This window comes from Rhinolophus sinicus, linkage group LG05 (assembly GCF_036562045.2).
Source record: "Rhinolophus sinicus isolate RSC01 linkage group LG05, ASM3656204v1, whole genome shotgun sequence".
NCBI classification, from domain to species: Eukaryota; Metazoa; Chordata; class Mammalia; order Chiroptera; family Rhinolophidae; genus Rhinolophus; species Rhinolophus sinicus.
The window spans coordinates 79,191,207-79,218,107 of NC_133755.1; the positions used below are offsets into that span (position 1 = coordinate 79,191,207).

At 49.8% G+C, this 26,901-nt stretch overlaps 4 protein-coding genes and 2 non-coding genes across 13 annotated transcripts; 2 read left to right on the forward strand and 4 right to left on the reverse strand.

Annotated features, from left to right (window-relative positions):
* The first annotated feature begins 17 nt into the window (after positions 1-17).
* Positions 18-1,247, forward strand: MCCD1 (mitochondrial coiled-coil domain 1). The gene is made up of 2 exons (XM_019715554.2): positions 18-243; positions 760-1,247. The coding sequence occupies exons 1-2, from the start codon at positions 76-78 to the stop codon at positions 946-948; spliced, it is 357 nt and encodes a 118-aa protein (XP_019571113.1). The 5' UTR covers positions 18-75; the 3' UTR covers positions 949-1,247.
* Positions 1,248-1,255: 8 nt separating this feature from the next.
* Positions 1,256-10,428, reverse strand: DDX39B (DExD-box helicase 39B). 4 transcript variants are annotated; one of them, XR_002136156.2, is made up of 11 exons: positions 10,274-10,428; positions 8,716-9,044; positions 7,789-7,916; positions 7,402-7,494; positions 6,213-6,396; positions 5,091-5,209; positions 3,021-3,152; positions 2,305-2,414; positions 2,064-2,189; positions 1,807-1,954; positions 1,256-1,473 (listed from the first exon to the last, which is right to left on the reverse strand). XR_002136156.2 is itself a non-coding variant. In XM_019715551.2 (11 exons), the coding sequence occupies exons 2-11, from the start codon at positions 8,924-8,926 to the stop codon at positions 1,457-1,459; spliced, it is 1,287 nt and encodes a 428-aa protein (XP_019571110.1). In that variant the 5' UTR covers positions 8,927-9,044; positions 10,274-10,427; the 3' UTR covers positions 1,256-1,456. The 4 variants fall into 4 exon arrangements, 3 of the variants coding, with proteins under 3 accessions (XP_019571110.1, XP_019571112.1, XP_019571111.1); XM_019715551.2 differs by having other exon boundaries at positions 2,064-2,208; positions 10,274-10,427; XM_019715553.2 differs by having other exon boundaries at positions 2,064-2,208; positions 9,696-10,277.
* LOC141571962 (small nucleolar RNA SNORD83) lies at positions 6,087-6,163 on the reverse strand. The gene has a single exon (XR_012496996.1). It is a non-coding gene; the product is annotated as a small nucleolar RNA SNORD83 (small nucleolar RNA).
* Positions 9,483-9,558, reverse strand: LOC141571961 (small nucleolar RNA SNORD83). The gene has a single exon (XR_012496995.1). It is a non-coding gene; the product is annotated as a small nucleolar RNA SNORD83 (small nucleolar RNA).
* Positions 10,429-12,794: 2,366 nt separating the features above from the next.
* Positions 12,795-15,036, reverse strand: ATP6V1G2 (ATPase H+ transporting V1 subunit G2). Its single transcript, XM_019715560.2, has 3 exons — positions 14,738-15,036; positions 14,368-14,468; positions 12,795-13,884 (listed from the first exon to the last, which is right to left on the reverse strand). The coding sequence occupies exons 1-3, from the start codon at positions 14,817-14,819 to the stop codon at positions 13,711-13,713; spliced, it is 357 nt and encodes a 118-aa protein (XP_019571119.1). The 5' UTR covers positions 14,820-15,036; the 3' UTR covers positions 12,795-13,710.
* Positions 15,037-15,102: 66 nt separating this feature from the next.
* NFKBIL1 (NFKB inhibitor like 1) lies at positions 15,103-24,596 on the forward strand. Of its 5 annotated transcripts, none has more exons than XM_074332660.1 (5): positions 15,103-15,241; positions 16,389-16,665; positions 22,342-22,563; positions 22,708-23,307; positions 24,280-24,596. In XM_074332660.1, exons 2-4 carry the CDS (start codon positions 16,401-16,403, stop codon positions 23,292-23,294), a joined length of 1,074 nt encoding a protein of 357 aa, XP_074188761.1. In that variant the 5' UTR covers positions 15,103-15,241; positions 16,389-16,400; the 3' UTR covers positions 23,295-23,307; positions 24,280-24,596. The 5 variants fall into 5 exon arrangements, with proteins under 5 accessions (XP_074188761.1, XP_019571118.1, XP_019571117.1 ...); XM_019715557.2 differs by lacking the exon at positions 15,103-15,241 and adding an exon at positions 15,795-16,002; XM_019715559.2 differs by having other exon boundaries at positions 22,708-24,596.
* Positions 24,597-26,901: the final 2,305 nt, after the last annotated feature.

Below are 26,901 nucleotides of genomic sequence, written 5' to 3' on the forward strand. Positions count from 1 at the left end.
CTGAAGCGAGGCCAGGCCGGGTAGAAGCCAGCTCCTGGTGGTTGGGCAGCTCACTCGCCTCCCTGCCTCCCCGCCATGGCCCTCCCTCTGCCCTGGTTCTCCCGATGTTGCAGCCGCCGCCTCCTGCCTTCCTGGCCCCTGGCTCCCCAGGGCTCCCGGATGTGCTGCTCCCAGAGCCCCAAAGCGAGTGCAGATGAGCCGAGCAGCTCCACAGGCAGTGGGAAGATGAGGTCCCCCACCAAGGTAAGTAGCACCAAGAGTGGGGGTGGAGGGCAAGAGGGGAGATTTGTCCTGGGGTCCAGGGGAATCCCGTCTCATCCTGCACCAGACCTGACAGCAGACACCAATCCAGAGCGCTGGAGCTTATTGCCTAGTCCCAACCCTCAGCTTCCCAGGACCTTGCCACCCCCCCACTCCAGACCTGGGCCCTCCCGCACCCCTCCCTTCCTGTAGTCCATGAAGTCCTTGAACAGGAATTTCCCCTCATCTAACAGTTAATTATTAGTGGGGGAGGGGGAGGGGCAGCAGTTCTTTCGCGTGACTCCACAGCCTTGTACAATGGGTCCGCTTACAGCCCTTCAACCAGTGACCCCTAACTGCCCCCCAGAGGCCTAGGCCTAAGACAGGAAGTATCTTTTATTTGCAGTAGATGACTTCAGGATAATGGGGTACAAAACAGGAACAGGAGAACTGCCAACTTCCAGCAGACCCCAGCCCAGGCCCTGGCTTATGGCGCTTCCCCCTCACCCCCGCCCCCAGGGCCCGCAGCCCAGCCGCACAGCTGAGCTGGCACAAGCGGAGGAGTTGCTGGAGCAGCAGCTGGAGCTGTACCAGGCCCTGCTCGAGGGGCAAGAAGGGGCCTGGGAAGCCCAGGCCCTGGTGCTCAAGATCCAAAAGCTGAAGGAACAGATGAGGAGACACCGAGAGAGCCTGGGAGGAGACACCTAAGCCTCCCAGCCCTCACTTCCCCTCCAACACTGGAAACACTGCGCACCGCCCGCCCTGAGCCCTGCAGTCATGACCAGCCTCTCCCAGGCCACTACGGAAAACAGGACACGCCTCCACGAAGGGCCAGAAATTGGGAAGCTGTGACCTCCAGTGTTTTTAGCCACATCCCCACTTTGACCCCTCCCAGACCTCTGCCCCCCAGCAAGGTGTAAGTCCTTACAGGAATACACCCCGGACCACATCCTAAAATAACCTCACCCCAAGTCCAATAAAGGGAAGGAGCGTTTACAGATACCACAGACACATGTGTTTTTTAGTTTTGTTAAAAAAAAAGTTCTGACAAATCAGGAAATGGGGGTTTAGAAGTGGTGATGCAAAAGAGGGGCGTGGGGGGGTGGGGTTGGGGGCTGTCCAGAGAGGTGGCAGTAGTGTCTCCTTCACCCCCACACCTGGTATCATCTCCTGAAGAGGGACAGACTGTCACATTCCAGAATGGGGGATGAGTCCTCTACCGTGTCTGTTCAACTGAGGAGAAAACACACGGCACAGTTAGAATAAGACATGAAAAGCAAAGGTGAGGTTGGCACAAACACCCACGCCCCTTCAGTACAGATGTCTGCGTCGTGAGAGGGTCCAAAGCACAGAACTGGAGGTGCAGAAAGGGAAGTAATCTGACAAGAGACCCCATATAGAAGTCAACTGAACATCCCAACACGGCGTCGAGACCCGGGGGTGAGAACTGCCGAGGTGTCCACTGCCTACTAGAGCCTTTACATACATGACGGGACTTCAGGAAAACAGTGAGGAACAAGGAGACGGCGGCGAGTGGGGAGTTCAGGTTACGAGACCAGCACTCACTGTAGGAGGAGATGTCGATTTCCTCGGGCAGCTCGCTAATATTGACCTCAAAGCGGTCCTGCACGTCATTCAGGATCTTGGCATCGTTCTCATCGGACACAAACGTGATGGCCAAACCCTTGGTGCCAAACCGGCCTGCTCTGGCCACCTGGAGGATGACAGAGGGGAGGACTAGAAGACCCCAAAGATGGAGACCCCCGAAAGGAGGGCTGAGGGTGGAAGGCACGGGACACGCAGGTGTTTCCCACCGGGCCTACCCGGTGCAGGTAGGTGTCGGAATCCTCGGGCATGTCGTAGTTGAAGGCAATGTTGACCCGCTCGATGTCCATGCCTCGGCCAAACAGGTTGGTGGCCACAAGAATCCGTCGTTGAAAATCTTTAAACTGCTGATACCGAGAAAGCCTTTGTGAGAAAGGAAATTAGAAAAATGTTGCGAGTCTCTCCTCTCAATGGTCTCCTTTCCTCCCAAAGACACAGCACAGCCCCTCCCCAGCTCACCGCTCCTCCTGGGGCATCCCGCGGTGGATGGCGATAGCCGGGAAGTTCTGCTCCACCAGGAGCTGCGCCAGGGCGATGCAGCGCTGCACGGACTTCACAAAGATCACCACCTGTGCGTGGGCGCGTGCGTGCATGTGAGCGCATGTATGTGCAAGGGTGCATGTGCGCACGTGTGGCGTGTTGGGGGGTGTCCGTGTAGGTGAGAGGTTGTGTGAGTTTTCAGTAATTACACTCTTCTAAAGGAATTCCTTAGTCCCTGTCATATTTTTCGTCTTCTGCTCTAAATGTAACTTGACCTTAATTCTACAAAGCAGTTTTTAGTGCAAATGAACCACATAACAGGGTAAAGAGATAGAACACTTCTCAGTAAAAAGCACAAGAAACAAATTTAAGAACCTAACAGGATCAAGATATTTCAGGACTTTTACAACTTTATCAAAACCCTTTAAAGATTTTATTTCTTTGAGGTTTATTTTATGTGCTGAAGTTTTCACTTATTGAGTACCTGTCTGCCAATGATGGAACAGAAAAGCAATTCCCACCTTGCTCGTTCTCAGCTCTAAGACATTTATATTATTTTTAAAATCTCACTGAAGAGTTTCTCCACCATTCTCTCACATCACAGCTGTGGTTCCCTTAATAACAGGGCAGTAAATACAGGTTTCTGCTATAGCTGGAGACACGCTCAACCCTCTGCTGGACCCTGAACAACTGACCTGGTTGAACTCAAGGACATCCAGAAGGTCAAAGAGCTTCCGGTTCTTCTCGTTGTCCTTCAGTTTCACGTAGTACTGCTGCAACCCGTGCAGCGTCAGCTTCGTCTCATCATCCACGAAGATCTCCATTGGCTGGGGGGGAGGGGGAGGGGTGGGGGACGGGAGGAGGGCAGAGTGGGGGGGTTAAACCTGGGGGGGGTGGAGGAAGTTGATCTCCAATACACCCCATGGGGGGATGGGGAGGAGAAAGAAGATTGAAAACTTCACCGCACCCCCCAAAACACCCACATTTTAATATGATCTCTTCCACATTAGATCTAATTTCCTTCCTATCAGTGGAGTTCTAAGACTGCCCAACTGAAAATTGTCACGGGTAAGGAACTTTGAGGGAGGAAAAGGAGCAGTGAAACCACCCAATGGCAAGACGCCATGCCTCAAATGGAGGTGGTGACGGAAAAAACAATGGGAGAAGATTCTCAAAGAGAGTATGAGCCAAACACCTGGGAAATGACTGGAAATACTGACTCGAGGTCTGAGTAACTCCGTCAGAGTGGGTGTTAAGAATATGGGGGAGGGGCCAAGGGCTGCTCCATTCAGAATTCTCTCACCCAGAAGGACCTTACCTACGTTAAAAAGGGAATGCTACTACGTGCATAATCAAAATGCCATGAGAAGCAAAAATTACTCAAGATGAGTAACAACTTGCCCTTGACCACAAGGAAATAGTTTAGATGAGACTGGTCTCTGAACTAAGAATCAAACCATCTACAGTGTTACATGGAAGGTGGTAAGAAATTCAGAGGTACAGATATGCTTTTGTCTTTTTTAAAAAACCAAAACACACGACCCTTGAAGGGAAGGTAGCATAAAGAGACAGACGCTGACAAAAGGCCCAACTCCAGAGCCAAGTCTCCGAGCACTCTTCACTAACTTGGGAACATAGTGAACCTCAAGACCCAGGCTCCAGGATTTCGAGAAAGGACGTGCGTGCCACGGGAGACAGCCAGAAGCCGATCGCGGAAGGCGGGCTTTCCAAAAAGGAGTCCCACGGCCTCCTTCCAATCTAACTGTAGCCCAAATACAGCGAGGGGTTATCAGCCCATGAAAGCAGAGCAGGGAGGTAAACGACATGCTCCACTGCTTATACGACGGGCCCACCTAGCCCCAAACCCTAACACCCACCTGGTCACACCCAAGTGGAGCTCCTCACTTTTATCTTTCCTATACCCCTCTCCCGAGTATTAAAAAGAAAAAAATCTATCACCCCATTCAGGACACCCCTCCCCACCCAACACATATGGGGGAAAGGAGGAGCACGGCACGCCTTGGGTTCAGGAAAAAAACCGGGAACGGAAAAAGAGGCTGGTTTGGTCCTCAGCTTCCTGGTCACGTTTCCTGCGGCCTCCGCTGCCGCCATCCACCGCCGGGTGCTGTCCGCATTCCCCCGTCGCGCCACGGTGCTTCTCTGATGCCGGCTCACATCAACCGAGGTTCCAGGAGTGCGAGGAGGTGCGGGTGGGAAGGAGTAGGGGATCGGGGACTGAGGTGCCAAAGGCCCCCACCCCTGGAGGTGGGGAGGGAGCAGATTCATTTGTGCTGTTTGCTCTTCTTATGGACATGCCCTGCCATCTGTCTGTCCCTCTCTCGCTCTCCTGCCACCGGGAGGTTATGAGTTTGGGGGGGCAGAAGGCTCCAGTTGTACGCTTGATGCCACCGTGAGGGTGCGTGGCTGTAGGGGATACGCAGGAGACGATGGGTGGGGAGTAGGGCAAAAAATTCTGCCCTCCCCCAAAAGGGAGAAGAGGTTCAAAAATGCCGATTAAAAAAAAAGTCGAACACTACCCGCTCTCACGTTAACCCGACCAAGTCTTCCGGAATTTCCCTGGCACCCGCGCAGACCCTAACACTAGCTGGCTCTGCCTCTGTGTGTCTTCAAGGAGTCATCACTCCCAGATGGGCACGTGCCCCCTTCTTGGCGCTTGAAGGACCAGGGAGTCTGGAGGAAGCGGGCACGGAAGGGGAGGAGGCAGTGGGCAGGGAGTGGAGGAAGAGAAGGTAGAGGGTATTTACGTCTTGCATGAACTTGCGGCACACAGGGCGGATGACTTTGCTCAAGGTAGCACTGAACATCATGACCTGCTTCTCGTGGGGGGTCATGCGGAATATTTCCTGCACGTCCCGACGCATGTCTGCAAGAAAAGGAAAACAACTGTAAGGCAAAAGAAGCCTGTGTCATGAGCCAAGACCAGAAACAGGTTTCCCACTGAGGTGAAGACTGACATAAATGAGGAAGCACGAGGCATTTCAAGGAAAAATTCGGCCTCGGGGCTCTATTTGCTCCAACCTCCATGAAATCACATCTACAGTAATAACACGATAGAGCAATGAATCACATTCCAGCTGTGTTTTAACCAGGCAAGAAATACGATGAAACCCCAAAGCCCACAGCTGTGAAAGGGGATAAAGCCCACTACAGAGGTGCCCAAGGCAAGACCTTTGAAAAACACTTTACAGGGCCCTTCTCCCTCCTCCTCTCTCCCCACGCCCCAGCTGTTCGAGTCCCTTCCATGCTTCCTCTGGATCACTTTCCTATCCAATCAGGCTAATGACATTTCTACCTGGAGGCCACCTTATAGCTAGAATAGCCCAAGATCATCTGGAATGACTCGTCCCTAAGACTATGTCCTTCACCAAAGTTGAGTTCTTACAGAAAATTGTCCTTAACCCCACTTAGCACACCAGAATAGTCAGCCACAAACTCCAGCCACACTCTCCCCATTAGTCCTAGAACTGAAGCCTGGAGGTGCATTCGGCTACAAAGTCTCCTACTATATGCTGTGCTGAGGACGGCAGGAGGGCGGCCGTCTCCTCCTTCAGTTTACTGCCCCCAGTGACACCCAGTACAGGCCTCTATAAGGAAAAGGGCAGTAGTGTAACTGATGTCCGCCATCAGCAGAGACCCTCCTCTCAAAGACAAGAAACATCCAGCACAGAAGGGAGGACACCCTTCTCCCTGCGCACCAAGGCTGCTTCCACAGCGTAACACAGACCAAACAGGGAAGGCAGAGCCATCAGTCATGGGTGATAGATTAAGAGTCGTCCCAGCACGAAAGTGCTCCTATATGAAATAAACATCATTTGGCTCCAAAAGGCAACTCCCAGATCACCAGCGCACCCGGCGCTGCCACTCACCGAGCTGTTCAAGCATCTTATCACATTCATCCAAGATAAAGTGTTTAATGTGTTTGAGGTTGAGGCTCTTATTTCGAGCCAGGGCCAGGATGCGGCCAGGGGTCCCCACGACAATATGCGGGCAGTTCTTCTTCAGCACCTCTTCATCTTTCTTGATAGACAGACCACCAAAAAACACGGCGACCTGCCAACCAGGAGAAAAGTGTCTCTCGGTGAAGCAGTGATTCCCATCTTCCCACAGTTCCCATCCTTTCAGTAGATCTAAGCCAATTCTTAGAACATTTCAGAGCTAAAAAGAACATCAGAGATCATCTAATCTAAAATTATTATAGCCCCGAACACTGAAACCAAGAAACAAAAATGACTTGCCCAAAGTTACATGGCTAATCTGGACATTCAGTTCTCTGACTTAACCTAACAATGCTCCTTCCCATGACTCTAAGGCCAGGCTTCACTGTAAGAATGAGCAGAGCGAATCACTGAAGTGTCAAGTACCACCAAAAACGTTCATGGAGGGGCGGCCGGATGACTCAGTTGTTAGAGCCCGAGCTCTGAACAACAGGGTTGCCGGTTCGATTCCCACAAGGGCCAGTGAGATGCGCCCTCCACAAGATTGAAGGACTATGACTTGGAACTCATGGGCCTGGAGAAACACACAGTTCCCCAATATTCCCCAATATTCCCCAATAAAATTTCAAAAAGAAAAAAAAAAGTTCATGGAACATCAAGTTTTCCTAACTCACCCCAGAGTTTTAAAATCCTCTGCACAAACCCTATGAAGTCACTGATTCGGGCTAAATGTATTACTCCACGTTAAAACCATTAGGGGAATAGTTGTTGAGGATCTGGGACTTAGTGCAGAATTAAATAACACCAAAAACTGCTTTCTAGTTTCAAGGGAGGGGAAATCCATCAAAGGATATTTACACAATGTGCTAAAATGCAAGGCAAACTAAAGCTTCTCCAAAATTAGAATATAGCAAACATCTCTGAGGTTATAATGCAAATCCAGATAAGCCTTAGAACGTACATCTCTCGTACACACAAGTCTGCAGGAACTTACTGCCTATTACCCGAGTGAGGTTCCTGTGCAGGTGTTTAGTATCTGTGGGACACGAAGACAGCTGGTCTACAAGTCTCCGGCTCCCCACACCCGCAGACTCTCCCAGGTCTCTTTACCCTGGCTTACCTTGACATTGGGCATGTACTTAGAGAAGCGCTCATACTCCTTGCTGATCTGAAAAGCCAATTCCCGAGTGTGACACATCACCAGCACAGACACCTTGAGGGGGAAATAGATGGAAACAGATAGTGTATCTGCCTTCACTATCCCCTCTGAGGTAGTAATTGTCACAAAAGCACACCTGGCAGATCACATAGGACTTCAATTCTGAGGTCTAAATCATTAACTCCAGGATTACTATGACATATTCCCCATGGTCCTCGATCAAGGGTGACAGAGGTCATCTTAGCAACCAGCGCTCACAGCTCTGAACGCGTCACGCAGCTGAGACAAAAACACCCTGCCCAAACATTCCTAACCACGATGCCCTCCCAGCAGCCTCCCCAACTGTACCTGCCCAGTAACTGGCTCCAGCTGTTGCAACGTGGCCAGCACAAACACCGCTGTCTTTCCCATGCCAGACTTGGCCTGGCAGAGGACATCCATTCCCAGGATGGCCTGCGGGATGCACTCATGCTGGACTAGAAGCAGGAAAAAAAATAAATTAGGCTTCGTCTCCAAATAACCTTTTCCACCATGCCAAACCCATTTCTCACCACCCAATTCTTAAGTGGTCCTTGTCAACTTCCAGACCCTTTCTACCTCGCTGCTCCCTCAGTCAATCAAATTCATCTCAGGCCCTGCCCTCCTAGTTCTCGCTTTAGCCTCCTCCAAGTCCAGCCCCCGCCCCGATCCTAATAACCAACAGTTCACCTTGGTTATTAGGTTGTTTGGCTCCTGACTCTGTCCCTATTTCCCTTAATCTTAAACAACCCATAACATATGAGTGCCTGCCACAGGCCATTTTTCCTACTTAGGCTGCCATGCTTTGGGTCATGTAACCCTACAACCTTGGACTAAATGAAAGACTTGGTACCTGACCCAGAAGCCAGCCATCTTTAGACCAGCAATAAAGGTTTCCAGAGACCAGAACTGGCCTGGCACAGAAGAGGAGGGCTAAAGGTACAACGAGCTCCTCTCCTGAAATTTAATATCACAAGTCAAAGTGATAAAACTAAACACTATCAGACAAGAAAAAAAGCACAAATGGCAGGCCTCCCAGTTGCGTTTGGATCACTAGCACCTTCATGCTGTCATGAATAAAAGACCAGCCTACATAAACTTCTTCTTGCACTAAAATAATGTTTGGTACTTCTGGTACTTCCTTATTTTCTACTCTATCCGAAATACAAATCTGTGCCACTGAAGAACCATGAACACACGTGTTTCTAGTATCTTTAGAGCGCATAATGAGTACTCTAAGCCCAAGAGAAAATTTACCTTCTGATGGGTGCTCAAAGCCACAGTCAACGATGGCCCGGAGCAACTCTGGCTTGAGCAGGAAGTCACGGAAGCCAGAGCTATGGATGGAGACGTAGGAGCCCTTAACATCCTTCTTGGCAGGGGCCTCAGCCCCATCTCCCCCAGCTGCTGTCTCCACCTCATCATCTTCATAGTCCAAGAGCTCGTTGTCCACATCGTTCTCTGCCATAACTGGGCCGGCAGGGGGAGAAGGGGAGGGGTCTCTGGGGGGCTCAGCAGGATGAGTGAAAACAAGGAAGGAAAATGGGGGCTTGAGAAACAGGAGACACTAATTTCTGACAGAAGAGCTAAGAAAGAAAAAAACAGAAAAAGACTTGTCAGTCATGACCAAAGCCTTCATCACCTCTTTTCTATCCCCACATCCTTCCCACTTTCCCTAAACTATGAAACCTTCACCTGGAAATAAAAGTAACAACAACAAAAAACATAAAAGCAAAGTTAATACAGGAAATAGGAAAAGTGGTTCCAAGAGAGGTGGTTAGGGCACAGGTTCCCAACAAGATTAGCATCAGAGTAGGAGAAACCAGAAAGTGGGAAGGGAAAGACCAGCTTATAAATTCTGATACGTAAGCAACAATAGTGAGGAGAAAGAATAATGACAAGCAGAATATAACCAATGACTTACAGGAGTCATGACTTACTAAGATGAAGACAAGTCCTGAAAAATCCTCAAAGGAACACCTGTGCTTTCCCTATAATTTCAAGGTGTCAACCCCTAACGTAGCAGCCATCAGTCAAGGGTGATAGATTAAGGTCATCATTGCGCAGCGCTCACTTCTCAAAATGAAAACATCATGTGGCTGCCATTCACCTCCCACAGCTCACCAGCCCCCCACTCCTCATAACCTCCTTCTGGGGCTTGAAGAATCTACGTAATTAATGGCGGGGCGAGGACAGAGAAATGGCTCAGTCGTTAAAAGTATTCAGAAAGTACTAACTGGAAGATCGCTCCGGCTTTAACACAATATTCACCAAACGGCCTCACGTCACCACTGCGTTACTCCTCGGTAAGACTCCTTTCCAAACACACACACTGACACGACTCGAAAACATTTGGAAAGCGTTCCCAATAAAGGTGGGCAAGACGAGGTAAGAAAAGTCCAACTAGGCCCGTAAGCCGGCTCTTCCCATCCCCACCGCAGCCCGACAAGACCCAAAAATGAACCAGGATAAGAAAAGGCCCGCCCTCCGCAAACGCCCAGGACCAGAGGAGGCCTAGCGCCGCCTCTCATCGTCTGCAGGGCCTCCAGTATCCGAGAAGCTCACGAGAGGAACCAAGAGCAAAAGGAACACAATGGCGCCGAGGCCACCATCTTGTATCGGGCCACTTTTAGCTTCCCTACCTCCCCCCAGGAGCTCTTTGCTCTCGAAAAGGATGAGGGTGATGAAAATGATGACCCAACTAGGCCCCAGCGACCAGACCATAGCCTGTGGAAGGAGTATCAGGAGCCCATGCGATAGGATGGCTTCAACGAAACGCAGATGGAAATGGATGGTACCAAAGGCCAAACCATACCTGAGCAAGGCGAACGCGTATGGCGGCAGCAGCAGCGACGAAGGAGGGAAATCTGCCTTCACTTCCGGTTCCCGGCTTCCCTCTACCCCGGCCTCCCGCCTTCTTGGTTGCCAGCGCGCATGCGCAAGGACCGGGAAGAAAGACCGTCCACGGTGCTGTAGTTCCGCGCACTCCGGAGTTGCCTTTAGAAAACGCCTGTCTGAAATTTTTTTTAAACGCCACTTCCAACTCCTCCACTACTGTTAGAAACAAAACGCATTAAGGAAACCAGCATCCCCTTGCACTGATATCTTTCTTCTTTTGTCCTGCTGTTCTCCACGCCCCTCACTTCTTTTATATTCTTGCCACGCAGGTCTTGTCTCTGGGCACCCCTAAAGGGAGGGATGAGGCTGGAGGGGACTGCGCGTTCCCACGGGGTCCTTCGCGCGGTAGTCAAGGTGACCTGGGGGCGTCCGCGCTGGAGCTAGGGAACGTCCGGCCACAGCTGAGCGAAGGGAGTGATCAGTGCTCGGGGTCCTGCCCGTACCCTTTCCCAGCCTTGGGGACCATGGCCCGGCATTTTCCAAAAAATAATGTTGGCCGATGTAGCGGATGCCCCAAGGGCCCTACGCTGGTGCACAGGGGCTGCCAGTCATGGTGTTCTGAATCCACTGAGCGGGAGACAGGTCTAGATTCTGCTCTAAGTGTTAAATGATAGGGCTTGAGGGTTATGCAACATTCCATAATATTGTTAATGCGACCAGAATGTTCTTAGCCCCGCTCCCAGCAGCTCTATTGTTCAACTTGGATTTTTTCCTGAATGAGACTTTTGATACCCCCGTCTTTAATAATGCTACAGAAGTCAGGTCTGATGTCTGCTGCTTAATAAAAACGACCACAAACATTTGACCCTTTACCTGCTATCACACTTAACCATTTAACACTAAGGAGTGGGTACCATTATTCCCATTCAATAGACAAGCACAGACTTAGGGAATAAAGCAACGTGTCCAAAGTAATAAGAGCTAGTAAGGTGACAGAGCCAGGATGTAGACACCTCTTCTCTATTGTATCCTGCCTCTGCTTAGAGTCTGGTCAATAAACGCACCGCGCGTTACCTCATTGGTCCAAGTCCTTGGGGAAGCAGGCTTGTTTTCTGTGGCCAAAAGAAATACAGTAAATGACCCAAGGATGGTGTCCTAGAAGGGCAGTTTTTCCAACCTTAAGTATTGATTTATTCAACAGTATTTATCCTCCCTACTCTGCCCCAAATGCTATCTCAGGATCTGGGGACACAGCAGTGAACAGCCCTGTCATCACAGAGTTCACATAACAGGGGAGACAACACACAAACATAAACATGTCAAGTAGTAATAAGTGCTTTGAAGAAAAATAAAGCAAGGTGATAAAGAAGAAACACTCGAATAAGCATTGCTAGGACGGTCACTTCAAAGAGAGTGGAAGGCCACTAAGAGAGTGGCCATCTCCTGCCTCAGTTCTCCGAGTTGCTATTAAGTTGCTAACCTGTTGCTAAACTCAGTTCAAGGCTGAGTCATAAATATTCAGAAACAATAATAGCTAGGGCCAGCCCGGTGGCTTAGGTGTTGGGAGCGCCACGACCAGGACACCAGTTCGATTCCCACATGGGTCAGTGTGCTGCGCCCTCTATAGTTAAGATTGTGAACAACAGCTCTTCCTGGAGCTGGGCTGCCGCGAGGGGCCGGCAGCTGGCTGGCAAGAGCTGCTGAGCTGCCATGGGGTACCATTTGCTGTCGCAGGCTACTGTGTGCTGCTATGAGTGGCCAGCAGCCATCGTGAGCTACCGGCTGCACTCTCACCGACCAACTGCCTCAGCTGCATGGGGGGAAGTGCAAGGCTCATAACACCAGCATGAGCCCAGGAGCTGTGTCCTACACAACTAGACTGAGCAACAACGGCTTGAACTGGAGGTGAGGGCGGGGAGGCGGAAGAAAGGGGGGGGAAACAAACAGAAAAGAAAAAAAGAAAACAACTACTGCTGCATTGACACATTTGGACTTTACTTCCTCCTTGTAGTTTTCACCTCCATCATTTGGAACTAACCAATCCTGTTAACCTAGCCAGCAATCCTTTATTTGTATTGAAGAATTGCACTTTGTGGTTTTTGCCTTTATAAAACCTACCTTTCTTTGTTCTCTCAGAGAGCAGTTTGAGTTGTTACCTGAATCTGCATCTATCAGAGTGGAGTGCAGTCCTTTTGCTCAAAAAAATGCCTTTTGTTCTTTATTACAGTCTGAGCCTCTTCTTTGGTTAACAACGGTAGGGACAGAGTGCTTGTTCCCACACCCCAGGTTTTCTGTACAGTTGCCATCTGTAGTCAAGTTCCCAAACCAGGAATCACTATATGTCTCACTTTCGAGAAATAATAATGTATCATTTCTGTTTCTTCAACAAGTTTCAAAGGACAGTCATTTTGGGTGTTTGGGGAATATGTAAACAAGACACAAGAGAGTGACTGAAAATGAGAAATAAGGAAGTAAAAGGAGGCGCTTCAACCCATCAATTGATTTGCCCATAGCGATTTTATTGACACTTTCTTATTGTTACAAAGGAAATCCATGCATATGAGGGGACACAGCATCACTTCAGATCTCAGGAAGCAGTAATCATCTAATGGGTCTTTGGGGAAATAAATAAAGGGAGCAATCCAACAAAAGAAAGACCAACTTAAGAGACAAAAGAGAGGCTAAGAAATGCAACATCTTCCTGGAATCACAGTAGATCATCATTTCATTTTTTCAGAGATCATAAGGTCTCTGGGAAAAGAGAAGTGGGAAGAACCAATTCTTCTGAACCAATTACTAGGGTCACAGAATGAATGAGTAAAATTAGAGAACAACAGACAGAAGTGAGGAAATAGCTGTGTTTAGGTTTTGGCACGTGGGCAGGGGGTGGTAATTATATCACAGGGTTTCCATTAATTGGATCACAGCTACTACGCGCCAGAAACCATACTAGGCTCTTTATGGAATAATTCCTAATCATTACAACAACGTGAAAAGGTAGATATTATTATTCCAGCCTCACAGAGGGACAGTGAGGCTACAGGTTAAGTAGCTTGTCCTGGTTGCACAGCCAACAAATGGCAGGGTCAGGAGAAGGACCCAAGTCTGCAAAGCTCTGGAGTCAGGATGTTTTCTACATCCCTATGTCTTCATGCTACAAATTTCACAGAGGGGTTGGGTGAGGGTAACTTGGGTGTTTACAAGGTCCTGTGAAAGTTAAAAAATAAATAAATAAGGAGATTCAGGTCTGAGTAGAATGCCTATAAATTTCACAGGAGAATTATTGGGTCCTGCCTCCTAGAATTTCTAGGGAATGGAAAGGAGAGTGGGACTTTTATGGTGGGAGGTGATTCTGATTTGGAGACTTCTTTGAGAGAGGGAACTGGCAGTAGGAGTCAGGCCCCAGGGTGGGTCCTAGGCAGCAATCCGGTAGTTGGGGTGGACCTGGGGCCTGACGTCGCAGACCATGCCAAGAAGCTGGGCCAGGACACGTTCACGGTTTTTCTGCTGGGAGCTCTGCATGCCCTGCACCTGGCGCCTTGTAGCCTGCTCCACTTCGGTGGACAGGTTCCCCTGGGAGCCCATGGCCTAGGGTGGGGGTGGGGGGAAGGGGGGGGAAAGAGAAAGAAACAGAAACAGAGAAAGGGTCCAGGCATGTGGAGGGAAAGATCCTGGAGCAAGGCCACCCCCATCCCACAGAAATACCCAGACACCAAAGAGGGCAACACAATCCCCTCTCATCTAAGACCTGACGTTCAATTTCATCCTAAAACAGACTGTACAATCCCCACCATCTCACTACCTATGACCATTGAACTCTGCCTTCCACCCCAAATGTCATCATCCTCCATACAGACTGTGGCAATTCTCCTACAAGATGTACAAGTCCTTCAAAACGCCCAGATTTTCTTACATACCACAAAGCTTGAGCAATGTCATCATCCCCACTAGGACCCCCTTCTGTCCTTTACCACCTTACTTTCTTGTAGAATCACCCTGCACACACCTCACCAGATGCACCCCCACTTGGATCCTGGGGTGCCATCCCAACCCCCCCACACACACACTCACGGCCTGTTGCTTGCTCTGGAATTCCTGCTCTCGCTCTCTGCGGTACTGCTCCACTTCCATCTGTGCTTCCTCCTTTGCTTGCTTCAGACGCCGGGCCTTCCCTGGAGGCAAAAGGACAGGGGGTGGGGGTGAACTCCCCCACAAAATGTGACAGTAGCGGTCAGTCCTTTCCAGAAAGTTATTCTGCCTTCTCTCAGCCAACCAGGCGCTAGATTCTAACATCCACCCATTTCTTCCCTCCTATTCAGCCACCCCAGGCCCCCAACCCTCCCTCCATCAGTCTTGGGTTTTCCTAAGGACTCAAATGTTTGCTGTCCACCCACTCCCAATTTCCTTTCCAGACTCCTAAGGGAGGGAGAAGGAGACTCACTCTTTCTGGCATCTGCCACCTTCTCAGCCGCCCGTTTCTCGGCTTGCAGGAGCTGCTGGATACCCTGCGATTGACTGGCCATTTCTGTCGTTACGGCCGATGCTGTTTCCGATGCTACCAAGATACCAAATGGCGCCCACCCCACCCCCACCGCTTACTGCTCCTCCTTTTCCAGTTCGTTGCTGCAGTCTTCCACTACCCCTGGGTCTTAGTGCTCCCCTTTTCGATCAGCCTCCTGCACCGGGTGTCTCCCCCAAACTGATCCTCCCAATCAATGATGGCTGGTGGCTGATGCTCCTCTCCCACCTCTCACTCCTGCAGTGCCCAGAAGGACCGCTTGGGGACAGCAGAGACCAGGCCCAAAGCTGCCCGCAAAAGGCAAACGGCGAAGCAGGTGCCGGGCTTTTCCAGTCGGAAGGTCTACGGTAGCAGTCGGGGCAGGGGCGAAGAGAAGAGGAATATTTGGGAGAGGAGACAAAGAGGGGTTGAGGATGGGATGAGAAGGTAAGGAAGTCATCAATGCGGGGTGCGTTGGGAAAAGAGTATGCTGGGCTTCTCTTAGTTCTTCCAACGTCTCTTCCCTTCTTTTCTTTCTCCCTCTCGTTTCCGTCTCTTTTTCTACATCTTTCCCAAGTCCAAATCTCTGCATTTATCTCACTTGCCTTATCCTACGGCTGTTTCCTTATATGTTTTCAGGCCTCTACTTTCTCTTTTTTGATTCACTGTCCTTGGCATCACTGCGGTTTTTTTTTTTTTCATTTTCACTGTGATTGTTACCGTGTCTTTATCTCCCGTTCTCTCTCTTTCTCATCTTTTCGTCTCTCACTGAACCATTCCTCTCCTCCCAGTTGGGGGAGGCGGGGATAACCCTCCAAATCTCCCTCCTTTCTTCTCGTCCTTGCCTCTGCTCCTGTTCCTCGTGTATCCTCCAGTCTTCCGGTTTCAGACGGATCCTTTATCTTAAGTTCTCTAATTTCCCGGGCCGAGGCCAGACCGCGGGAGCAACCCCCGCCCCGCCTCCTCGGGGAGGAACGACATCCGGTAACGCCCCCAGTTCATTTCCGCCCTTTACCTCCGTCTCGGCGTTCGCCGTTTCCGTCAGCCTAGAGTGTCTCCGCCTTCCTACCTTCATTCCTCCGAGTGTCCTAAACACAGGCTTCGGATCCACTGCTCTGGGGGTATTTAGGGGGGCGGGGGGGACAGGTCTGATGAGTAACCCCTCCCCCAAGGTCCCAGAGGGAGAAGCCTCTACATCTGTCTGCCGGGTACATTATATTCAATTCCTAGATCATTATTTGAAATTATCCATGACTTTTTTAAATTCAAAGTTCTGTTGATAAAAGATTCCCCATCAGTCTCTATTCGTCTTTATCCAAGTCCTTTATATTTAAAATTGGGCTAAGGAGCTGTATAGTGGTCATTTATCCTTTTCTCAAATTTTACATTAAAAAATTAAATCTGTGACCCCAGCACCCCTCAAAATGTTTTCAACCCTATCATCTGGTAAGGGATGAGGGTTAGGACAGGCCTCATCTCTTGCTAAGGATGTAAGAAACGGGAACCCAAGGGAGGAACAGAGGGAATATCAGCGATGGAGGGAGAGGAACTGGCCAAGGCTGGGGTCCTGACTGATGCTTTTTTTTCCCTTCAGCCCAAGAGTTCCATGGCCTCCACTTCCCGCCGCCAACGCCGAGAGCGTCGCTTCCGTCGTTACTTGTCTGCAGGTCGGCTGGTCCGGGCCCAGGCCCTCCTCCAGCGACATCCAGGCCTTGATGTAGATGCTGGGCAGCCCCCGCCACTGCACCGGGCCTGTGCCCGCCACAATGCCCCCGCCTTGTGCCTGCTTCTTCGGCTTGGGGCTGACCCTGCCCACCAAGACCGCCACGGGGACACGGCGCTGCACGCTGCTGCCCGCCAGGGCCCTGATGGTGAGTCTGCCTGGTGGGGAACAAGGCCATGAGCAACTGACGGGGTCTGAGATGAAGGCCAGCAGTTGAAAACTAAGCTAGTTATTTGGTCATGGGACTTAGGGAGGTAGTCGACCAAGTTGGTGTGTGGCTATCGTTTGTGCCCTTACATTACTGAGCTACCACTGTCTGAAGAGCCCAACCTTCCAAAAACAGCAACTGGTCTTCAAATTTCATATCTTTCTAGATTAGTAGCTACTTTATCTCTTACTGGTTGTTTGCCTGTAGGGCAAAAAGTAGCATAGAGGGTAGGCTCTGGAGTTACCGTAGATTGCCTGATTAAATCCCAGCTCCACATTTAATAGCTGGGTATTCCTGGGCAAGTCACCAAGCTTCTGCGAGGCGTGGTTTGCCCACATGCAAAATTAAATAATAACAACCTTTGCTATGTGTTAGGCACTTCTCACAAACTAACTCATGTCACCCTCACAACAACCCTATGAGCTTATAAGTACTGATATTACCCCCCGTTTCCCAGGTGAAGAAACAGCACAGAGAAGCTAAGTAATTTGCCAAAGTGGCAGAGCAGGGATTATAACCCAGATAGCTTACCTAGAGCACCCATTCTCTTAGCAAGCGTGATCCTGTGTGATACTTTAGAGAATTAGCAGTGCCTGTGCTCAAAGCACCCACGCTGTGATGTGTTTCAAGAACCAGCTAAAACAGCCACACCTGGCCGTGGTAAGTACTCAGTACAGGCTGCCCCTTATTCCTGTTTTATCAACAGTTCCGTACTCCCTTACCCACAATTCCGAAACTCGAAAACACATTTTTTATCCGTCTGCCACCAAACTCATTTGGTGATGGAACCTAACCCAAACTAAAGTGAGGCTATCTGTGATTTGCTTTTATCCTGATGTCAGTGTTCAGACACTTCACTGCAGAAACATTCCTGTGTGTGGTTACTGGGGCTGCCCAGGTCCTCCTGGGCTACCCGATACACAGTGTATGTACTTTGAGATCAGCTCTATCAAATCCCAAAACTTCTGAGTCCTGAAAAACATTGGAGGGTTTCAAGTGGAGCCCTGTTGGTACTATAGTGACAGTGGAGGCAGGTATAACCCTCCTTAGGAAAATAAAAGGTGAGACCTTTCCCCTTCTGGAGAGTTCCCTTCTAGAGTGAGAACATTAGAAGAGACTCTCTAGGTTGGGATGAACAACCTTTAGTCAATTAGATTGCTGCTATTACCGTTCCCCAGCTCCGCAACTGTACATAGGAACCCAAACCCTCCCCAAGATAGTAAAAAAAATCCCCTTTTCTTTAGTTCCCCTTAACATAAGCGAGGTAGGCTGGCACACTTGGATTTTTTTTAACTTAAAAGCAGAGAGGAGATTTACAAAGTGCAAGCATCTAATTCAACAACTGACATTGTAGTTAGCAAGATCAGAGTACCCTGAGGCAGACCTCAGCGCTCACCTACATTCCAGCCCTGGGCTTACCAGGTTCTGTGACAGGCACGTGCAGGTTACCCTCGCTGAACCTGATTTCCCTCTAAAATGGAAGTTGTAGCCAGTAAACAAGGCAAGCACTTGGTGCAGTTTGGCACTAACTAGATGATAAGTAGTGATATTTTTATTCTTATGTTATTCAATCAATGCTATTTCAATAATAAAAACGTCCCTCATAATATGGTTAGAGCTTCCTTCATTGTATTGAATTCTAAGAAGCATGCTAGATTGATATTATCTCACAGACGAGGAAAGCAGGACCTAGGAGGTTCAGGAACTTGCTGATACCTCCCTGCTGACAGTTCATTGTCTTCCAAGGGGGTCCGCACTCAGGTCACTCCCAAGCCCTGTGCCCTCTTAGGCCTTCCTTTCTCCTGGTCTCTGGCAGCCCTGCCACCAGGTGGCCTTCTAACTCCTTGGTAGAAAGGCCATCTCCTTCAGTTGCCAGCTGCTTCAGAAACCACTAACCCTTAAAATGCAAATATTTTCTTTGAACAGATGATCTAGGATCCCCTGAGGAAGGAGCAGTCCCCTCAGCTCCCAGGTTAGGCCTGAGGGATTTGTCAGTTCCTTCTAGTTTGGCTGGGCTGTTGGCACACCCGGTGAGATGCCCGTGTGTGACCCCTCCTTTGTACAGTCAGTAACTTCTCATGGGGACTGGTCTTAGATGTCAGAGACCCCTGTGTAAAAACACTTTAGTCAGACAAGGACCATTCTCTACATACAGCGAGAATTAGTGAACACTAAGAAACGGGCTCATTTTCTCAGTCTTCACAAAAAGAATCAAGTCCAAAGCCAGCTTGGTATTTTTTTAATGTAACATTCACTGCACTTGTGCTCTGTGCCAGCACAGTACCAGACACGTACCATCCATTACCCACTTTGATCTGCACGGCAGACGTAGGCTGTGGCCCCGTTTTCCAGGTGACTGAGCCATCCGGTCTGTGTTCCATTTGCCTTTCCAACCTTACCTCCCACGGCACACCCACAGATCTGCGGCTCCAGCTACGTGCTCTGTCTTCAGTGACCCTGTCTTCAAGCCTGCCTGTCCCTTGCCTGTTGCCTTCCCTTCTGCCTGATATCCACTTTGCGAAGTTACCATCCCTTCCCAGCCCAACTAAGCCCCACCTCCCAGAAGCCTTCTCTGACCACCTGTCCTCTGTTACCTTTTCTTCTCTGCACCTGCCTCAGTCAGTTGTCACTCAATAGAAGCTGATATTGATGTTTTTAAGAAGTGTTGTAAAAGTTAGTGTGAACGTCCCTTAAAGGCAGAAATCATCTCATGGGGAGGGGAAGAGCAGTGCTTCCATCACTAAGACAAAGTACATGTTTACTCCACAAAATATTTTTTCATATTTATTTTTCCCAATATAGAAGTACAACATACCTATTAAAGAACATTGGGAAAAGTTGATCTATACTGCTAAATTGATCATAAGGTTGGCATTTCAAATCACTGAAGGGAGGTGAACTATTTAATATGGGAACATTTTGTTCACCCGAGAAAAATAGAGTCCTCCCTCACACCCGACCTAAAAGTAAATTACAGCAGATTAAATACCTAAATATGACAGGAAGGGTGCATACCAAATTCATGAGAGGGGTTCCCCTAGGGGGAATAAAACTTGGAAGGCAGTATCAAAGAAATCTTTGGCTTATCTATTACGGCTTTATTTCTTTAAAATAAAATGATGTAAAAATTACAATATATTAACTTACACTGTGGTAGGAATAGGGGTGCTCATTGTACATTACTTTGTACTTTTTTGAAGTTTTTAGATTTCTAAAAATAAAAATACAGCAGAAAAAACACAAAGGAATATTTTTATAATCTTGTAGTGACAAGCCTTCCTAAAAATGAAATGAAGTCAAAGCTATAAAAGCTACTGATACAGATTTAACTACATAAAAAAATACTTTAAATGGGAGAAAATATTTACAGTAAATATAAACGACACAAAGGGTTGATATCTATGCTATATAAGGAGCTTTCATATCTACATATATTAATATAATTTCCAGGGGGAAAGTAGACAAAGAACATGAACAAGTCATTCCCACGAAACATAAAGAGCCAACAGGCATATGAAGAAAAAAATTTCATAATTAAAATCATTTTTTTAATCTATCAGATGGGCAAATTAAAAGGTTGGTGAGACTCAATTTTGGTAAAGGATGACACAGGCACTCGTATTCTTGGGAGGGGTGTATGTTGGCACAAACTTGAGAGCAGTTTGGCAAATCGCTCATGTTCTTTGACTGAGAAATTCCACTTCTAAGAATCTACCCCACAGAAACACTGTAGAGTCCAAAAGACATATGTGTGAAGCTGAACATTTTTGGAAACAAAGTCTGTTGGTTGAGGGTAGGGAGATTTGTTTGTTTCATACACACAGTGGAACACTACGCAGTCATAAAAAATCATGAGGTAGACTGTATACTCCTGTGGAAAGATATAAATGAGATGTTAAGGGAAAAAAGCAAGTTGCCAAACAATACGTATAGTATGGTCACATATCTCTGAAAAAAATGATCTCATATGCATTTACCGAGACAGGACTGGAAGGGACCAGAGCAAAACTGTTAACAGTGATTAAATTTATTCACATTCTTTCAAAAGAAAGGAAAATTTCATGTTAGTTTTATCCCTTTCACATTAAAATATCAAATAAGATTAGGGGAAAGCCACCCGTAATCCAAACACCCAGAGGCTAGAATTTTACTCGTTTTCTTCCAGTCTGTTTTTTTCAGCCATAGGATTTGGACTCTTTTTTTTACATAGTTGCAGTCAGATCCCGTGTACAGTTTTGTAGTAAGCTTTTTACACACACAAACATTTTTATTGTCTATTTATTCTGAACCATATTTTACTTATGTTTTATAGTGCAAAGCCTTACTCCTTAAAACCTATGAACTTGAAAACTTCCCGTGTAAGTCTGAGTACCACTCACCCTCACACCTGCCATGAACCCTGGTAGAGAGTAAGCAGTTGAAAGACAGGACCAAGTTACTTGCTGGGTGGGACAAGTTGGGAGGGCTTGTGCCAGGTCACATGGTACTAAAGAGAAGTGTCCCCTCCCTTCGTCCTGATGTGGTTGGGTTGGGTGGCACTCAGGTGTGCCAGGATATGGATGGGGGGCAGTGAGCCTTGGCCAGACAAGGGTGGGCCCATTCTGTCTTCCTGCCTTCCTGGCAATGACAGGATCATCCTTCCCTTGTCCCATCCTTTTGCCCTATAGCCAGTACTTTCTGGTACCACGATAAAGATTTAAGGACTGCTGGCCCGGCCCATTTCCTCCTACCCTGGGGGAGAAAGTAGGTCTACAGGAAGAGAGGGTGCCTTGGTGGGTGGGCATGACCAGGAGGAAGGTGGTGGGTTGGCCTTGAAGTGAGTAGCATGGCACTCAGCTGACAATGTAGCAGAGGTAGTGAGGTCAGGGCAGGAAGAGGGGAGCTCAGCAACGTCAGGCCCTCTTCTGTTTCCCCAGCCTCTTGTCCACCAGCCCCTGGGTGGGACCCTCTGGCTCAGCCCCTCTCTCCTCCCAGGTCAGCAGTTATTTGGAAAGTCCTTCTACTACTGGGAACATTCCTGTAGTTCAAACTCATTGCTGATCTGGAGTGTCTATCTCCCCCACCCACTCCCAGCATGCCCTGGGTAAGGCTAGCTGAGGGAAATTCCCCCTGAAAATATTTATTTTATGCAATTTATTGAAAAGTGATATAAAAAGATTCCTATTATATGTTTGTGTATTTATAACGGTGCAGAGTAGAATGTTCAGATATTTTACCAATCTGAAGTATACTTTTGGGTGAGAAATACAGTAAGAGGTACAAAGTAACAATAATTCTAAGCCAAAAATGGCATGCATAGTCAAGAGCTTTTTGCCGTTGCCCTGGGTGGCTGGAGGCAGCCAGAAAATGTCATTTGACATAGTAGAAGTCCCAGGACACTAAAACAGTTTGAGGGGACACAGGTCAGAACATTTTAACTACCACACTTACCGTGCATGTGGTAAACTATCAGTACTTGTCAGTGGCAGTGGTTTCCTAATACCCAGGAGGCATCCATTGGGCAGCCTTGTCATTGCTCTAAGACCAAGGGAGTGAGTGACCCGCAGGATTCAAGATGGCGCCCGCCAGGGACTGGGAGCCCCAGCTAACTCCTGCTCACTGCTCTCCCACCTGCAGCCTACACGGACTTCTTCCTGCCACTGCTGAGTCGCTGTCCGTCTGCCATGGGAATCAAGAACAAGGATGGGGAGACCCCTGGGCAGATTCTGGGCTGGGGACCCCCCTGGGATTCTGCTGATGAGGAGGAAGAAGATGAGGCCTCCAGGGAGCGCGAATGGAGGCAGAAGCTGCAGGGAGAGCTGGAAGACGAGTGGCAGGAGGTCATTGGAAGGTTTGAAGGTGAGGAAACCATTCCTATCCATAGCTGCCCTCCCTGTAGGCTGCTTTTCCTACACCCACCACACGAATGCTGCCACCGCTTCTCTTGCCCGGTCCCCTCCTCGCGGCCTCTCCCCGAACACCCTGTCATGCCCTCCCAAACAGACGACGCTTCCCAAGAGGCCCAGGAACCCGAGTCCTTCGCAGCCTGGTCAGATCGCCTGGCCCGCGAACATGCCCAGAAGCGCCAGCAGCAGCAGCATGGAGCAGGGGGAGCCTGCCGACCCCCACGGGCTGAGGGCTCCAGTCACAGCTGGCGGCAGCAGGAGGAGGAGCAGCGCCTCTTTCGAGAGCGAGCCCGGGCCAAGGAGGAGGAACTGCGTGAGAGCCGAGCCAGGAGGGAGCAGGAGGCTCCCGCGGACCCAGGGCTGGAGCCCAGGGCGGGGCCCAGGGCAGAGCCCCCCAGAGGAGCAGCCAGGGGCAGCCTCTGGCGCTTTGGCGATGTGCCCTGGCCCTGCCCTGGGGGAGGGGACCCGGAAGCCATGGCTGCAGCCCTGGTGGCCCGAGGCCCCCCCTTGGAGGAGCAGGGGGCTCTGAGGAGGTACTTGAGAGTCCAGCAGGTTCGCTGGCATCCTGACCGTTTCCTACAGCGCTTCCGAAGCCAGATTGAGACCTGGGAGTTGGGCCGCGTTATGGGAGCCGTGACAGCCCTTTCACAGGCCCTGAATCGCCATGCAGAGGCCCTCAAGTGACCTCAGGGACAGGGTGAGAAAGGCGGGGAATGCAGCCTTGGGGCAGGGAAGTAGGAAGGGCAGGGTCCAGATGGGGAAGATGAAGACGACAAGGGGACCCACTGCCCTGCAGAGGATATGCAGTGGGAGTGAAACGTGTGATGAGCGGGGTGGGGAGGGAAGGACCAGCCACCACCACTGCTCCTTTCCTAGTAAGACCTGCCACTTCCTAATAAGACCTGGTTCCTCAGCTCCCGGCGTCTCCTCTGCCTTTTTCCATTGCTGTGGTTTTCATCACCCATGACATCTCCTTTCCCGCCCCGCCTGCCAGAACCCACAGCTCCTACACACCTGTGACAAGCACGCACACTGCTGTGTGCCCTCAGCAGCCCCCGCTAGCCACGAAGGCCCAGTTTGCCCTCTAGTCTCTCTCCCTACGCTGGGCTCCCCTCCATTCTGCAATCTGTGGCTGGAGAGAGAAATGTGAACAGAGGCAAAAAAGGGAACAAAACCAGTTTCCCTCCCCGCCCCACTCCCCTGTCAGAACCACATCCTCCTCTGCACTTAACACCCCCTTCCCCCAACACAGGGCTTTCCCTTTGCTGAGTCACTGAATGATCTGAGTTGGGGGCAGCTGGAGCTGGGGGGCCACAGGAGGTTGTGGGAGGTCAGGGGTGGAAGCAGAATGGATGCAGCAAGAGCCCTGTGGGGGAGTAGAATCTCGGTTGCTAAAATTAGGAGCAGGGGAAGTAGGCGGAAAGGGCCAAATTATGTAACCTGGGTTGTATGTTCTTGGGCAACCAGAGATCCACACCCGAGGCCATCGCTCCTCTCTAGCTTCTCAGTCCTCTCTCTCCTCCAGGGCCCTGAGGCATAGAGCGAAGAAATAAAATGGAGTCACTATAGTTGAGCAGCTAAATGACTAAAACCAAGTAGATTGAGGTATGAAGACACAATTCTATCGTTGTTTTAACTAGCTTGGGAACATATACTTTGAATCTTCCAGTCCTGTGTCAATGCCTGGGCGTACAGCGCCCTCCAGATAACCCTGATTACCCTCGAAGGACTCCATATACGTTCACCTGACATCCATTAACCAGACCACCTGGCAAACCGTCATCCAGACTGCCCGGCATCTGACTGATACCGTCCTGGACCAATCCAGAGGCTAAGGACGCAGGACTGATTATTCTCAAGAATGCACTTTTTACTATAAGAACTCTTAACCTTTCTTTGGAACACTTTGGGTTTTTGCCTAGTGTGATTTCAGTTGGCAAACCCTAAAACCCTTGAATAAATCTTTATCATTTATTTCTAACCAAAGCCTCTAGACTCTTTTCCAGTTCATTCCACAGCCCCAATTCTGAGCTCCCTCCATCCAGCATGGCCCCCATCCCAAACCTGTGTTTCATCTCCAGGCAGCCAGGCCTGGCCTTCCAGGTAAACATCTTTTTCTGAGTGGTGGAGGGAGAGGCTCTGGGGTTCCTACTGAGGACGGAAGGATGCCACCCCACTATTCATACTCAGTGCTCACACTCCAACACCGGGGCCCGGGATAGGAAGTAGTGGGTAGCAGCAAACCCCACTGCCATCCCCCAAGGCACAACAGGGAACTTGGAGAAAAGAAAGGGCAGGACTGAAAGTATAGGCAAGAGGTGGCATGTGCAGTCTGCACATGTCTACATCAGAGAAGCTTATGAATCAGAAACCTATTTTTCAGGTGTGGAGCCCCGGTCTACACAGGAGAACCCCAGGAGTGGAGGTGGAGGGCATTGGAGAACGGGGGTGGGGGGTAGCCTCTGGAAGCACAGGAACGTGGGGTGAGCATGAGCCCCTCAGAGAAGACAGAAAGCTGAGGCCCGAGGCCTCCAAGGACCAGCCAGATGTTCAGGGGGCAGGAGGAAGAAGGGCTGGTGAGAAAGATCCTGTGAGAGGAAGCTGCTGTGATTCAGAGAAGAGGCTGAGCTCTGAACAACTCAGGCGTCCTGTTCCTCTAACAGGCCAGAGGTTTCGGAAGTGGCATGCAAAGGGCTCAGGTTTGGAGTGCGAGAGGGTTGGGGCTATGATCCCTAAGCTGGAGGTTGACAGGTCAGCAGCAGAAAACTTGGGTGTCCAGATTTGCTCCTCCAGCCAGATTTTTCTCTGATTTTTAAGCACATCACTTCCCCTTTGCAAGAGTTTCATAAAGCCAAAGCAAAATAAGCCGTGATACCTGGCCCCCCAGACCTCCCTCTTTTCATCGTCTCTCCCTGGTGTCTGGCCCCCAGCCCTGTTGGGGGTTCCCCTGAGATGAGGGCTGTTCACTTTCTCTGACCACATGGTTTCCGCTTCTGTGTCTCTTGTTTCCTAGGCTGATAAAAATACTGAGCCCTAGAGGCCCCAGCTTCCTCTGACCCCCTGGGGCCAGGCAGCAGGCATCCTGTCCACCACAGTGGGGGCAGGGAGGGGGCCCAGGGATCCCCAAGGGGTGACTCAGTGCCTACCATGAAACACTGGGGAGGTAGTAGGTGCGTATCTGCTCTCTAGAGCTGGAGCGAGGAATCCATTCTCAGCGACACAGGGTTGGGAAGGAGACTGAGGAGATGGAAGAGGATCAGTGCAGGGATTAGAGACCGGGCAGGTCTGGGTTAACTTAGGAAAAGGACCCTGAGGGACTCTGTTCAGTGCAGTTCAACCAAGCATCAAGTAGCCCAAAGATAAATAGATAAATTCAAACTTTGCTTCAAGTTTCCAGTCCCATAGGAGAAGCAGGCCCATTCCCAAGTAACCATGCTGAGAGAAGGTTAGAGCGGCGCAGCGGGTACTGAAGAGGGGAGATGGGTTCCATCTGTAGGCACCAGGGCCTCTTGGGGGGGGGGGGGCGTTGGAGCTCGCGCTGACCAATGGGCAGGATTTCTGTGAGCGGAGGTGGATGGAGGGCTCCGCAGGTAACTGAAATGGCTTGAGCAGAGGCGGGGAGTGTCCCAAGGTGGATGAAGAGGTGTAAGTGAGCATCTGCTGACGGAAGGACCATGGAATGCAAAGGTAATGTCACCCGTGTGCAGTGGCACTGTGACAACTGTGAAGAGCGAGAACAGGAGAACACCGCAGGAGTACAGACACAGAACGAGGAAGAAAACTATGTTTTGAACACCTACTATGTGTTCACCATGTCAAGCTCCTTTCCTAACATCAGCAACCCTGCCAACAACTGTCCAAAAGGTGGGGGGTGGGTCTCCATTGTACAGATGAGGAAACCGAGGGTCATAAATGTCCTGTAACTTCCTTAAGGCCACACAGCTAGGCAGTAATGGAATCAGCATTAAGCTCTCAGTCCAAAACTTGTGTACTTTCTACTTAGTGTCCAATAACTCCAAATGGCATTAAAAGAGGGAAGCGACTTTATAAACTCTGAGAGGGTAAGTCAGGACGCGGCGACTGATTGGGGGTGAGAGTGAGGGAAGAGGAGTCTTAGGGACTCCAAGTTTTGAGCTGAGGGGATTGGAAAGATGATGATGCCCAAAATCAAGGGGGTGCATGGCTGCGGGGACTTTCAATTTCAGACTTTCAATCAATAAACTTTTATTCAGCAGCTGATAGGAGCAGTGTGCCCTGCTAGACAATGAGTAGAAATAAAGTCACTGTCCGC

Excerpts from the sequence above, each read along its gene's own strand:
- MCCD1 (XM_019715554.2), top strand. The coding sequence starts at position 76 with ATGGCCCTCCCTCTGCCCTGGTTCTCCCGATGTTGCAGCCGCCGCCTC. Across the intron at positions 244-759 it reads AGATGAGGTCCCCCACCAAG|GGCCCGCAGCCCAGCCGCAC; the intron begins GTAAGTAGCACC and ends CCCCGCCCCCAG.
- DDX39B (XM_019715551.2), bottom strand. The coding sequence starts at position 8,926 with ATGGCAGAGAACGATGTGGACAACGAGCTCTTGGACTATGAAGATGAT. Across the intron at positions 2,415-3,020 it reads ATGTCCTTGAGTTCAACCAG|GTGGTGATCTTTGTGAAGTC; the intron begins GTCAGTTGTTCA and ends GCCCACGCACAG. Across the intron at positions 1,955-2,063 it reads CCGACACCTACCTGCACCGG|GTGGCCAGAGCAGGCCGGTT; the intron begins GTAGGCCCGGTG and ends GTCATCCTCCAG.
- ATP6V1G2 (XM_019715560.2), bottom strand. The coding sequence starts at position 14,819 with ATGGCCAGTCAATCGCAGGGTATCCAGCAGCTCCTGCAAGCCGAGAAA. Across the intron at positions 14,469-14,737 it reads GGTGGCAGATGCCAGAAAGA|GGAAGGCCCGGCGTCTGAAG; the intron begins GTGAGTCTCCTT and ends TTTTGCCTCCAG. Across the intron at positions 13,885-14,367 it reads TCCAGAGCAAGCAACAGGCC|GCCATGGGCTCCCAGGGGAA; the intron begins GTGAGTGTGTGT and ends CCCCCACCCTAG.
- NFKBIL1 (XM_019715557.2), top strand. The coding sequence starts at position 15,946 with ATGAGTAACCCCTCCCCCAAGGTCCCAGAGGGAGAAGCCTCTACATCT. Across the intron at positions 16,003-16,388 it reads CCTCTACATCTGTCTGCCGG|CCCAAGAGTTCCATGGCCTC; the intron begins GTACATTATATT and ends TTTTCCCTTCAG. Across the intron at positions 16,666-22,341 it reads TGCCCGCCAGGGCCCTGATG|CCTACACGGACTTCTTCCTG; the intron begins GTGAGTCTGCCT and ends TCCCACCTGCAG.